This window comes from Zeus faber, assembly GCF_960531495.2.
Source record: "Zeus faber genome assembly, chromosome: 2".
NCBI classification, from domain to species: domain Eukaryota; kingdom Metazoa; phylum Chordata; class Actinopteri; order Zeiformes; family Zeidae; genus Zeus; species Zeus faber.
In genome coordinates this window covers 7702395-7714906 of record NC_137189.1, presented here as the reverse complement: position 1 = coordinate 7714906, position 12512 = coordinate 7702395, and the positions used below count along the sequence as shown (strand labels likewise).

The following is a 12512-nucleotide window of genomic DNA, read 5'->3' as shown; positions in this document are numbered from 1 at the left end:
TCTTTGCAGGATGTCAGAATAGCCTCCCAGAGCTGCTGTTTTGATGCCAACTGCCTCCCACCCTCATAGAGCTTTGACTCCGCCACCTCCTTGCTGAGGTGGCAGCCTTGTTGAGACATGGTGGCCATCCACCAACCATCCACTACTCCATCCATCTGGACCATCCAGGGTGGCACGGCACTCATCAGTAAACAAGACTGTTTGAAAATGAGTCTTCATGTATTTCTGGGCCCACTGCAACCGTTTCTGCTTGTGAGCATTGCTTAGGGGTGGCCCAATAGTAGGTTAATGCAAAGCTGCAAGCCTCTGGAGGGTCCTACACCTTGAGATTTGCGGGACTCCAGAGGCACCAGCAGATTCAAAAACCTGTTTGCTGCTTTGTAATGGCATTTTAGCAGCTGCTCTCTTAATCCCATGAATTTGTCTGGCAGAAACCTTCCTCATTATGCCTTTATCTGCACCAAACCATCTGTGCTCTGAATCAGCCACAAATCTCTTCGCAGTACGATGATCACGCTTAAGTTTTCGTGAAATATCGAATGTTTTCATACCTTGTCCAAGGCCTTGCACTATTTGACACTTTTTGGCAGCAGAGAGATCCTTTTTCTTTCCCATATTGCTTGAAACCTGTGGCCTGCTTAATAATGTGGAACGTCCTTCTTAAGTAGTTTTCCTTTATTTGGGCTCACCTGGCAAACTAATTATCACAGGTGTCTGAGATTGGTTTCAGTGATCCAAAGAGCCCTGAGACACAATACCGTCCATGAGTTTAATTGAAAAACAAAAAATTAAATGTTTATGACACTTAAATCCAATTTGCATAATCATTTGGAACGTGGTGTATATTGTAACCGTCAAGTGCAATGAAATCATCCTTAATTTTTATCAGTCAACCAGGTTTCTGTTAGGATTGCAATATCTGGATTGGTTTGTTGGACCCAGAGTCCAGTTTTGGTACCAAGCTTCTCACATTGATGTGGATTAATCCAAGACCTCTGCGGTTTAGGAAGTCAAGAGGAGTATCTATTAAAAGTTCATTAGCAGCCTAACTTCTCAAACCAGGCCCTTGGTCATAAAACAAGTCACAGGGAATTTACTTTATATTGCCAGTATTTACACCATTTTGACCATGTTGAACATGCCACTTGCGAGTGGTGATATCATCACTAGGGATAAAATTATACTGAAAACAAGATGTGATGACATTGCATGTACTATAGGCAAGGGCTGTCAAAAGATGATTTGCTATTCGAATTGTAAAAAATAAAGAATGAACATATATATTAAGTATTTTTTATAAAAATGTTGCACGCATACGTCCACATACATCCTCTTTGTGTGCGCAAGTGAATGAGCTTTGTCTGTGTGCCACTCCATGGGCTCTTTTTTTTATTTTTAATCTGCCAGCTGAGAAGGTCTTCTTTATGTTCATTTAATTAAAAAAAGGGTTAAAAAAAAACAAACAGACGCAGTGTCCTGGAAGAGGCTCCGTCCAGACTCTACAGGTGTTCCAGGCTCTGCCAGCAGCACACGGCCCGCGCAGTACAACACCGGGGGGCAGCGCGAAGGTTAAAGGTGCAGTGTGTAGAATTTAGTGGCATCTAGCGGTGAGGTTGCAGATTGCAACTAACTGTATACCCCTCACCATGGCGGTGCAACATGGCGGTGCAACATGGCGATCCACATGGAAAAGACGGTGGCCGCGAAATTCGGGAAAAAGGTGAAAAGTCCCTCTCGAGAGCCAGTGTTTGGTTTGTTCGTTCTGGGCTACTGTATTCAACATGGCGGTGCAACATGGCGGGCTTCCAAGTGTGGTATCACCATGTGGCATGATCCCGTTACACTTCATAATCAACAGAAAACACAGGAGAAAACATACAGCACACAAACAAAATAGTCACAACAAAACAACAACATCAAAATTAAAGAGATGCCTGCACATAGCAAAAAATAAAAATAAAACAACCACATTAAAAACATCCATGTTAAAGGAGTGTTTGAAAAGATGATGGACTCTGCTAAGTTCTATCATCTATGGTAAGCTGTAATGAAGTGAGAAGAGGTAGATTTTCAGTCTTGATTTAACGTTTTGAGTTGAGCGTGCTTCTTTGATGTGTCATCGGAGGCCATTCCAGAGATAAGGGGCACGCTAGGCAAATGCTGTTAAACCATCTGATTTTTTGTTAACTGACGGAATGACCAGGACACCAAAATAGAGAGAGTGAAAAGGCTGGTGTGTATGGTATAATTATCTCTGATAAGTAAGGTGGTGCATGTCCATGCAAGTTAAAAGAATAACATTAAAGTCAGCTCTACCTTGCACTGGTCACCATTGAAGAGAGGCCAGAATGGGTGTATGTGATATGAATGATTTTTTTTTCCATTTTGTATATGTACCACTGGAATCACAGTAAATACTACATGAGTTAAATAAAAACTCTCCCTCCTTCCTGCAGGTGTGGCAGAAGTCATCGTTCTGGTCGGGGGGCGTCAGGCGATAGGGATGAACCAGCGCTCGCTGACGGCGGTGACTTGTTTCAACCCCCAGAGCAGCAAGTGGTACCCGCTGGCCAGTGTGCCCTTCTACGACCGCGAGTTCTTCAGCGTCATTTCGGCAGGAGACAACATCTACCTGTCGGGTGAGGAGGATCACCCACGCACTGAGCTCTCTCACCATATTGGCAGAATGTCCCCAAAAAAACAAAATAGACAGAGACAATATTATGAAATTTAAAAAGCCCACCTCAAATTTGTTCGGAAACAGATTTCCGTGTACTGATAAGGTGAAATCAGTGAAAGTTTACAAAGAACTACAACTGAATCCAAAGTAAATCTCAAACCCCAGTGGCTCACAGGACCCGTAACTTGTGCTCAAACTCCATTGGCTCACATAACTAGGGGCCTCCGGAGGGTGTCTCCACCCACAAAAAACATCTTGTTTTGGAACACTATGGTTTTGAGGCATGTTAGAATGGCTTGAATGCATAATCTGAGTGATATTTTCAGCAAAAACTTCAAAAACATGTTTTGGGGACCTCAGAGACCATATTTTATCTTGTTGAAAAGGAGCATAATAGGTCCCCTTTAGGTACAAGCAAGATGGTAAAAGGAAAAAGGAGGATGTGAAAAGTATTTTATTAATCATACTTATCAGTAGAAAGAAAAGTGACATTAGTGTGTGTGATTCCTTCAGCCCAGAAATTACATCAATGCGTGTGAGTGGCGTTAGAGGCAATCTGAGCAGCCGGGGCAGTTTTATAAACAGTGAATTTACATTTCTCTCCTGGAATCTTCTTCAGGTGCTTTCAAGGGCTTTATTTCCATTTATTTTCTTCTCCGTTCCGCTCCACAGTTGCTGCAGCGTTCTTAAGTTTATTTTGCTCCTTTCCAAAGCAGCACACTGTGCACTCTGTGACATTCCATCTCTCTCTCTCACTTCCTCCATCTCTCTCGTTGCTCTCCCTTTACGTTTCTCCTCCTTAGCCACACTTGCATCCCTCCATCCCTCCCTCCCTCTATGCTTTATTAGTGTGGGAATCCTGTGTGGTACTTAGACCTTGACATTGCACCGTGGAAATGTAACAAGATTTGTCCTGCGTGTAGATTTTCCCAACTCTCCCACTTTTCATATAAATGTAAATGTGTGTTTGGGCATGGGAACAGGTCGGCACGTGTCTGTAGGAAGCAGGTGGTGTGTGTGGTGATTTTGGGGGGGTCGGGGGGTGTCGGAGCCTGCTTTGTAACCTTGGCGCACACATTCGGAACGAGGTCACCGAGGTGCTGCTGGCGTTACATGTCAAACCACATGGCGCGCAGAGCAGCCTTGAACAAGGCCCCCATGCTGAAACAAACAGGGCTCTTTTTTTGGTTTGTTGCTTGGCTGGTCTGCTGGTGATGATTGAACAAAGCAGGAAACGTTTTTAAAGGACTGGTGAATAATCTTTCGCTTGTTGCGCAAATTGACCATGTTATCGAGTCGAGGGCTGCAAATGTTGTTGATCAATACCAGCCAGCCCAATGTTACCTCGATGGCTGCTGAGATTTCAAGCTCTATAAACAGGCAGTCCACACCGGACTCTATTTGGGAGGAATTGCCCCTCACCCCCCGACCTGTTAATCCCCGCTCAATCCCCCTGAACTACAGTGCTTCTATCCCCAAACCTATGTCATTGTAGTTTGTACAAGCATGGACTCAATGACTAAACGGTCAGCGTTGCAAGACCCCTCTGCTACGAAGGTTAAGAAGTCTCCCTAAAGAAGGAGCATCACTTTTGACAACGTTGCTCTAGTGCCTATGGCATCTAGCACTCGTTATTTTTCGCTAATTGTACAATGTTGCTGATTGTCCCTTTAAGTCATAATATATCACCATTAAAGGGACTGTACGTTGTTCATCCGCTCATGAATTGCTCTCATGTCGGCACTGGACCTGTGTTTATTTGTTTAGGTGGCACAGAGTCCGGTGTCATGGTGGCCGATGTGTGGTGCTACATGTCCCTGTTGGACAACTGGAACCTGGTGTCCCGGATGACCGTGTCACGCTGCCGACACAACAGCCTGGTGTACGATGGCAAACTCTACACCATCGGAGGTCTGGGCATATCAGGGAACCTGGACCATGTGGAGAGGTAAGACACTGCCTCACGCTACGCGAGTGCTGATTTGATGACCTCCCTCCCTACCTGCCAGGGCAAAGGATTCCCTTCTAGTTCTGGTCCTTGGTCAATAAATATGCACATAGCGTGGCGACGTATGGCAGATGGTGCGCCATGCAGTAGTTTGGTGCAGCATATTGTGGGAAGGGTTAGACAGGTTTGTTAGCTTTGCATCCCAGGAGAAGCACGTTTAAAACTGCTGCAGCTGTAAGTAAGAGAGAGAGCGTGAGAGGGCTCTTGGTGTTTGCCTCACATATGGTTTATCATTGAGATGATTTGCTTTTAGAGAGAATAATAGCATGCTGTCCTCTGTTTCCACTTATCTCAGTAACGCCACACCTCACTGCCTTTCCACTCGGTCATTTTGCCGAGCCTCAATTCAGCTCGGCCATTTCTGCTGGCAGTATTTCATTAGTTGTCTGTTATGTTATGTTTATTGTTATCTTTGTTTTGATTCTGAAAGCATCTTCTCTGGACATAATGTTGTAGTGGATGGTACAGGCAGGTATATGAAATACTGTATGTCCACTTCTTTCCATGATACTTTGCAGTATTCTTAGCTACCAGACTAATGTCCACCAGAATAAATAGTACACTAACAGCCACCTCTCCAACTGGGGCTACGGTCTTGGACAGAGGAGCCCCAAACTGCAAGTATGCAAGCTGGCCAGGGGTGTGATCAATTGTTATCATGAATATTTATTTCCTCAAAGAAATTGCCCCAGATTGTTTCTTTAAAATATTCATGGCATCCAGGTTCTCCCTCTGCATAGCCCCCAAGTTTCCCCCCGTTTTGACGGAGGTGTCCACCTTCCCTTCACCTGGGAAGTTAGTTCAGGACGACACCGCCACCTTCCCCGCCCGGTCGGCAGGGTGAGATTAACCAAGGCAATCAAAAAAACATTACTGAGCATATTAGCAGGGAGGCCACTGCCGCTCATTACCTACCGGCTCAATTGATCTCCAAAGCTGTTTGCGATGCACAACAGTCCTCCAAATGAAACAGCCTAATTTGATATTTCACAATAACGCCGCCGCGCAGTGTCGATAAGACACGGGCGAGATGGAAAATCTGCTCTGTAATGGAGAAGCATTTGATTCCTCTGCCTCAGACGCCACTTCATTTGAGAGCTTCCAGTGCATCTCGGCACCCTTGCTCGCAAAGCAAGTATGAGTGCACCTGTATGTGTTTGTGTGTGCATGTTTATTAATTTATTTGTTTTTACCTTGCCCTTGTGTGCATTCTTCATGCAATCATGGAGCTTCTCCAAGGCCCTCAGCAGCAAGACTCAATCGTCAGTGCCACAACCGACTTTGCCATTCCCCAAGAAGCGCCAGAGGCTGCTTCCTCGTTAGAACTGCTGTGGCGCTGCAGTGGAGCACAGAGCAGGTGAAGCCCCAAAAGGAGCCCGGTTTCTTGAGTTTAAGAAAAAGGAAAAAGGAAAACGGTTCTTATTGGCCCGCCATATCGTATGTAAAAACAAACAGATATAAAAATTACATTTCAATTTAGCAGACACTTTTGTCCAATGCGATTTACAATTACTCATACACCAAAGGATACAACAATCAGGAGTTAAGTATTTTGCTCAAGGACACTGCAGTGCTATCAGGAGGTAGACCAGGACGACCTGGTCTACCTCCTGAGCTACTGCCCGCTATCACTCATAATATTGTTTTACTGAGAATAGTAGGTTTTTATATCTGGGTTTACACCTAATAATAAAAATAATGCTTATACTTGTACTTCTCCTGTGCTATTGTCATTATCATCAAATTCCAATGTGACAACTCCCCGTTTTTCAAGCCCTGAATCCTTTTACTTATTAGTTACTTAAATGAAATATCACAAACCTGCGTAACCATCAAATAATATAAACATTTTTAGCACTGCAAAACTATGTTAGCCGATTTTTTGAGGACACTTTTAAGTGTCCTCAAAAACAAAATAATAATAAATTCAGCATATAATATACTATATATCTGAATTCATCCCTTGTAGCCAATTTGTCACTAAGGAAGCAAATTCCAAGGTCTAGTTTGTATTTTTGTGGATTAAAGTCAATACATTGGGAATACATTTAAATGCTGAATTTAATGGTCGATTAATACACAAAATCCATTAAGCGCCTCAGCCCATATACCTATGTTTACATAAATCTAAAACCGAAAAACAAAGACCAACGCCTCCGCAGAGCAAGACTATTCCCGAACACATTTATTTATATCTGGTTTGATAAATGAGCCCTATTAACCACTGATCCTTTATTTTGTAGCTTACCCCTAGATTTGGCAGGTAGGGCTCTGCTGTGCAGCACAGCTGGCCCACCCCCACCCCCACCCCGCACGCTTCGGCCAAATAATAAAAAAAAAAAAAACGCCGATGTCGAGCCAGCTGGTCCACAGCGGGACTCAATCCTGACCAAAGGAGATAAGGAAAATGTTCCCTCAATTATTATTATTATTATTATTAATATATATTTATATATATTATTTTTTTCTCTTCTTCTTCGCCCCTGCACACAGACAAAAGAACCGCTCATGGCAAAAAAGTCATAAAGTAAGATTTTAATTCGCAGAGGTGATGGCCTTCTGAAGTCATTAGACGGTGCAGTAGAATGACGGCACCCGCCTGGTCTCTCAAAGCACGGTGGCGGTGGCAGCGGTGTCGGCGGCCGGCAGGGAATTAGATCGACTCCCAGAGTTGCTGGCATCACAGCAGCCGGAGCCAATTTGTTCTTCCCTCACAGTGATTGACGAGACTGATGGGGAGGTTGTTTAAACAAAAACACTCAATTCCCTGTGTGTGTGTGTGTGTGTGTGTGTGTGTGTGTGTGTGTGTGTGTGTGTGTGTGTGTGTGTGTGTGTGTGTGTGTGTGTGTGTGTGTGTGTGTGTGTGTGTGTGCGTCTCCAGCCGTACGCGATTCTTTTTTCTTTTCTTCTACGCATGCGGGTAGATACCACGGCGCTCCAAATAACGATGTATGCACGCCGCCCATTTGAGCTGCAGTCTCTACACACAATTCACAGCCATTCTCTTTCATCAGTCCCTCCGTCCATCTGTCCCTCCATCCATCCATCCATCCATCTGACTGAAGGTTTCACGCTCCTAACCACAAATTTCCCCCACACTCACAATTATCTCTTCAATCAGAAGCATCTAAGCACTGGAGGATGGAGCTTTTCTGCACATGTCACGGGGGGCCCCCAAATCAACACATTGGAGGACCGAGGAGGGACCTATTTTTGTCTCCCCCCTCCACGCTAATGACTGCCGGGTCACAGCCACAGCACCAATTCCAGTTTGGGAGTCTTTCAACTTGCAATCAGCTACCCTGGGCCCATGCGCTTCCCAGTATGGTGATCCTTTGGCGAACCAATATGATTGCAGATATTGAATAATTCATGGCCGTCTAATGATGTGTCAATCACGGGCGTTTTTTGTTTTATTTATCACGCGCTATTCGCATCTGCCAAGCTCTATTGCGAGTTAATATTGCATGAAGTCGGTTAGCAGCGTGACATTGAGTATCACGCGGAAACCTTGCCCTCATCAAGGCTGCCTTCGCCATGCCACTAACAAGTGTGCAGGAAGAGAACATTTTCAAAATGATTGTTATTTGGGTTTTTTTTCTGTCAAGATTTTTTCGAATTGCGAAATTAAAAAAAATATATACATCCATAAATATGTGATACATAAATATGCACCTGTACATGAGCTCTGGCAGAGGGGGCTCCATTGTTTGCCCGCTGAGGTATTCCGCAGGTTTGAGAACAGAACGGCTTATATAATTGTCCTGTATGTGTTCTCCATTTGTTTTGCTTCTGAAATGGCCAACCTTGATCTTCCGTAATATTACACACTTTTTTATTTATTTTATATTTATTATATATTATATATTTTTATCTATGTTTTTTTTTTTCCCGGGTTAAAGGTGAATTGGTCCGTTGTTTTACTTAAGACGCCCACAGACGAAACAACTTTCAACATTCTGACGTCTCTGGGGTGTTCATGCTGTACGATCCTTTTCCTTAATTTTTTTTTGCTTGCGGACGTAGCGGTGTTCAAACTACATGATGTGTCTCAGACGGGGACGCTACACGCTACATGATCCTACACCTGGTGGGAGACAGCCGCTGTCTCGCACAAACAGACTTTGTCAAAAGTCTAGTGGAAAAACTAGTGGAGCCTTACATAGAAGAAAGGTTTTCCGTTGTACTGTAGTAGCATGTCTGCTTGTTTCTTTTGTGCAGACAAAATTTAAAGAAGGACGTTGCATTTGGAGGAGAAGCGGGTTGGCATAAGCAGACTGCATGGATTAATCCCACAGTGAGTTGGAGTTTGAGGTGAATTATTTAGATATATTATTATTATAAAGTAAGTCCTGATGGCACCGCTGTGTCTGGAGGCCTACCTGGCAGCTCCACTGAGACTGCTTTTATTTATTTATTTTTTTGTTCGTTTTTGTTATTAAATAATAACAAAAAAAACAAAAAAAAAATATAATCAAAGCACAGTCTTTTTTGCTATTTTGTAGAAATGTTGTTCTGCACAAATTTCATCTCCACTCTGTACATATGACCCCAGCACATCAGACAATGGTTCCTAATCCTACTCACCATTTTCCGCACTTTTTATCCACCTCTTCGTGGCCATAGGAGATGCTGCATGGCCTGCACCAGAAAAACAATGTAGACGCGGCCCCCCCCCCCCGGGAAGAAGAGACAGTATAGGGGGAGGCAGGCTGGAGTCCGGAACAGCCCCAGGGCTCGGGCACATTGCCCACCTCCACCGAGCGTCCTGCTTGTCAATGTCCAATTTTTGGAGAACAAATAGGACGACATTGACACGCCAACTGGACGTGAGAGACTGTAATATCTTCTGTCTGACGGAGACATGGCTGTCCCCCACGGTGCCGGATCATACCTTTTCATGGTCAACAACAGCTGGTGTGACCCCAGGAATATTTCTGCCCTGTCTCGTTCTTTCTCGCCTTACCTGGAACATCATGTGTCATCCATTTTACCTTCTCCGTGAGTTCACTTACGTCATCACCACGACTGTTTACATCCCTCCACAAGCCGATACCAACACAGCACTATCAGAGCTTCATGATGTGCTAAACAGACACAAGACCAGACACCCGGATGCAGCCCTCATCGTGGTGGGTGACTTAATGAGGCAAACCTCAAACAAGTTCTGCCGCACCTCCATCAACACATCTCCTATCCCACCAGAGGAGAACAGACATTGGACCAATGCTACACGCAGTTTAAGGAGGGCTACAAGGCCACCTCCTTTCCACTATCCAGCAAGTCAGACCATGCCGCCATTTTTCTTATACCGGAATACAGACATATTGTGTGCTATCACCGGGTGCGTTGCATTACATTTCACTGCATATATGTATGGAAGTATGTATATGTATGTGACAAATAAAAATCTTGAATCTTGAATCTTGAGACAAGTGTCTGGTTCAGCAAGCTCAGGTGACGCTGGAGGTCAGGCGCTGTACCGCCCAATCAGAAGCCATGCCGCAGGATGCACTGAGTGAGCAAAACAGAACAAGTTCCACCGGCGGGGGTAAGCACACACTCAGCGTCTCAGAGCACAACATGAGGAGGCATCTGAGATGGGTGAACACCCTAAAAGCTGCCGGTCCGGACGGCATTCTCGGACGTGTACTGAAGTCCTGTGCTGACCTACTTGCCCCAGTGTTCACCATCATATTCAACCTTTCCTTGGCCCAAGCTGTGGTGCCCACCTGCTTCAAGAGGTCCACTATTGTTCCTGTGCTCAAGACTTCCTGACTGGCAGCCCCAGGTGGTGAGGGTCAGCTGCCACACCTCAAACCCCCGCAACCTCAACACAGGAAACCCCCAAGGCGGCGTCATAAGTCCTCTGCTCCACTATCTGTACACAAATGATTGTGTGGCCAAGAATAGCTCCAACATAAAGATTGCTGATGACACAGTTGTAGTGGGCCTGATCTAACAACGATGAGAAGGCCTACCTGGAGGAGGTGGAGGACCTGACACTGTATTGCCAGGCCAACAGCCTCTACCTGAACGTCAACAAAACCAAGGAGCTGGTCATGGACTTCAGGAGCAGAGGATTTACACCCCCCCTTACCATTTACAGGGCCCCATTTGAGAGGGTGAGCAGCTTCAGGTGCTTTGTGTACACATCACAAGGACCTGCCATGGACATTACATACAGACACTCTGGTGAAAAAGGCGAGGCAGCGCCTTTATCACCTCAGACAACTGAGGAAGTTCTCTCCGCAGATCCAGAAAACCTTTTACTCTGGTGCCATCGAGAAGATCCTGTCAGGGTGCACCTGACATCAACACCTGGTATGGGAACTGTTCCTCCTAAGACTGCAAAGCCCTGTAGAGAGTGGTATGTTTGCGTACCACCAGGACTACAATCACCCCCTACAAGAGGATTATTAAGGATCCCCACCATCAAAACCATGGACTGTTCTAGTTTCTGCAGTTAAGCAGACCCCTCCGCAGCCACAAGACCAGAACAGAGAGACTCAGAAAGAGCTTCTTACCCCAGGCCATAAGGACACTGAACTCTCACAACCTAGGACTCACCTCATTAATACTGTGTTCACCTCATTGCTGTAATACTTAGACATTTTATACTACATTTACTACTACTACAGTTTATACTAAGCAGACTGCAGCTCTGAATCAATGTCTGGGAGTTTGGTTTAAACTTTTTCAGCGGAAGGTTGTCGACCACCATCAACCCGTTGCTCCTCAAGTGCTTTATTTATTTCCATCGAGGCTGGCAGATGGGCACACTCTGGCCTCCCAATCACTCAGAGAAGGATGTGGGACCTGACCCTCACCATCAATCCGTCTCTTTGGGTGTGTGTGTGTGTATGTAGGCGGGAGGCTGGATTAGCTGCCATGGTTATTTCTCTCTCTCTCTCCCTCTCTCTCTCTGGCTTTCTCTCTCTTTATTTATTGAAATTCAATGAGTTCTGTCACCATGGCTTATAGAAACATTATAGATTTCTCACTTTGTATCATGCTGTGAGATATTCAGAGTCCATTCAGTTTTTCCTTAAAGTATGATTTCCTTGGTTATTCAATATTGAATTTTGTTATCTTACAGAGTATAATAATCTGTCTTCTGGATCATAGTGGGGCTGTGGCTCAGGAGTTAGAGCGGCTTGTCTAGTAATCGGAAGATTGACGATTCAATCTCAGGCTCCTCCTTGTAGTGTGCCGTGTCCTTGAGCGAGACACTTAACCTCCTAACTGCCCCCGATGAGCCTGGCATGGCCGCCTATATCGGTGTATGATTAATTTGTAAGTCGCTGTGATCTCACATCTGTCTTGGGTCTAGATAATTGGGCCCGGGATCAAAGGTGGCTGTGCGCCTGTTGCTCGTCAGAGCAATCAACGTGCAACAGGTAAATCACCCATCCCCATACACACACAGGGCGAGCCTCTGTCATGACATGTGTCCCTCCTAGCTTCTTACATCTTGCCACTTTCTACAATAAACTGGTGTGTTTGCAACATCTCTGTCTCTGTGTCGGAGGGCCCTGAAAACAGCACTTGGTTTGGTGTGTTGCAGGAGGAACTGCCACAGTCGCTTTGGACAAAAACTTCTTATCAATGATGGGGTGTTATATAATGGATCATGGTGTGGACAGTTTTTGTTGTTGTCTAAGCAGCAAGGTTTGGGTGATCCTGTCAATGGTGAAACTGGCGGTCAATGAGGTCTCTCTCTCTCTCTTTCTCTCTCTCTCTCTCTCTCTGTTTACCTCTCTCTATGGCCCCTGTGATGGGGATCTGCAGCTTTTGTCCCTGGGCCAGAGGGAGCTGTCAGGG

The 12512-nt window shown here is 45.1% G+C and overlaps 1 protein-coding gene across 1 annotated transcript in view; it reads left to right on the top strand.

Annotated features, from left to right (window-relative positions):
- The window catches only part of klhl29 (kelch like family member 29), a 265814-nt gene that overhangs the window by 221455 nt on the left and 31847 nt on the right, over positions 1-12512 (top strand). Inside the window, exons 10-11 of the mRNA XM_080024589.1 lie at positions 2457-2639; positions 4448-4628. Of these exons, the coding sequence (XP_079880715.1) occupies positions 2457-2639; positions 4448-4628 (364 nt within the window). The remainder of the gene's footprint in view (positions 1-2456; positions 2640-4447; positions 4629-12512) is intronic.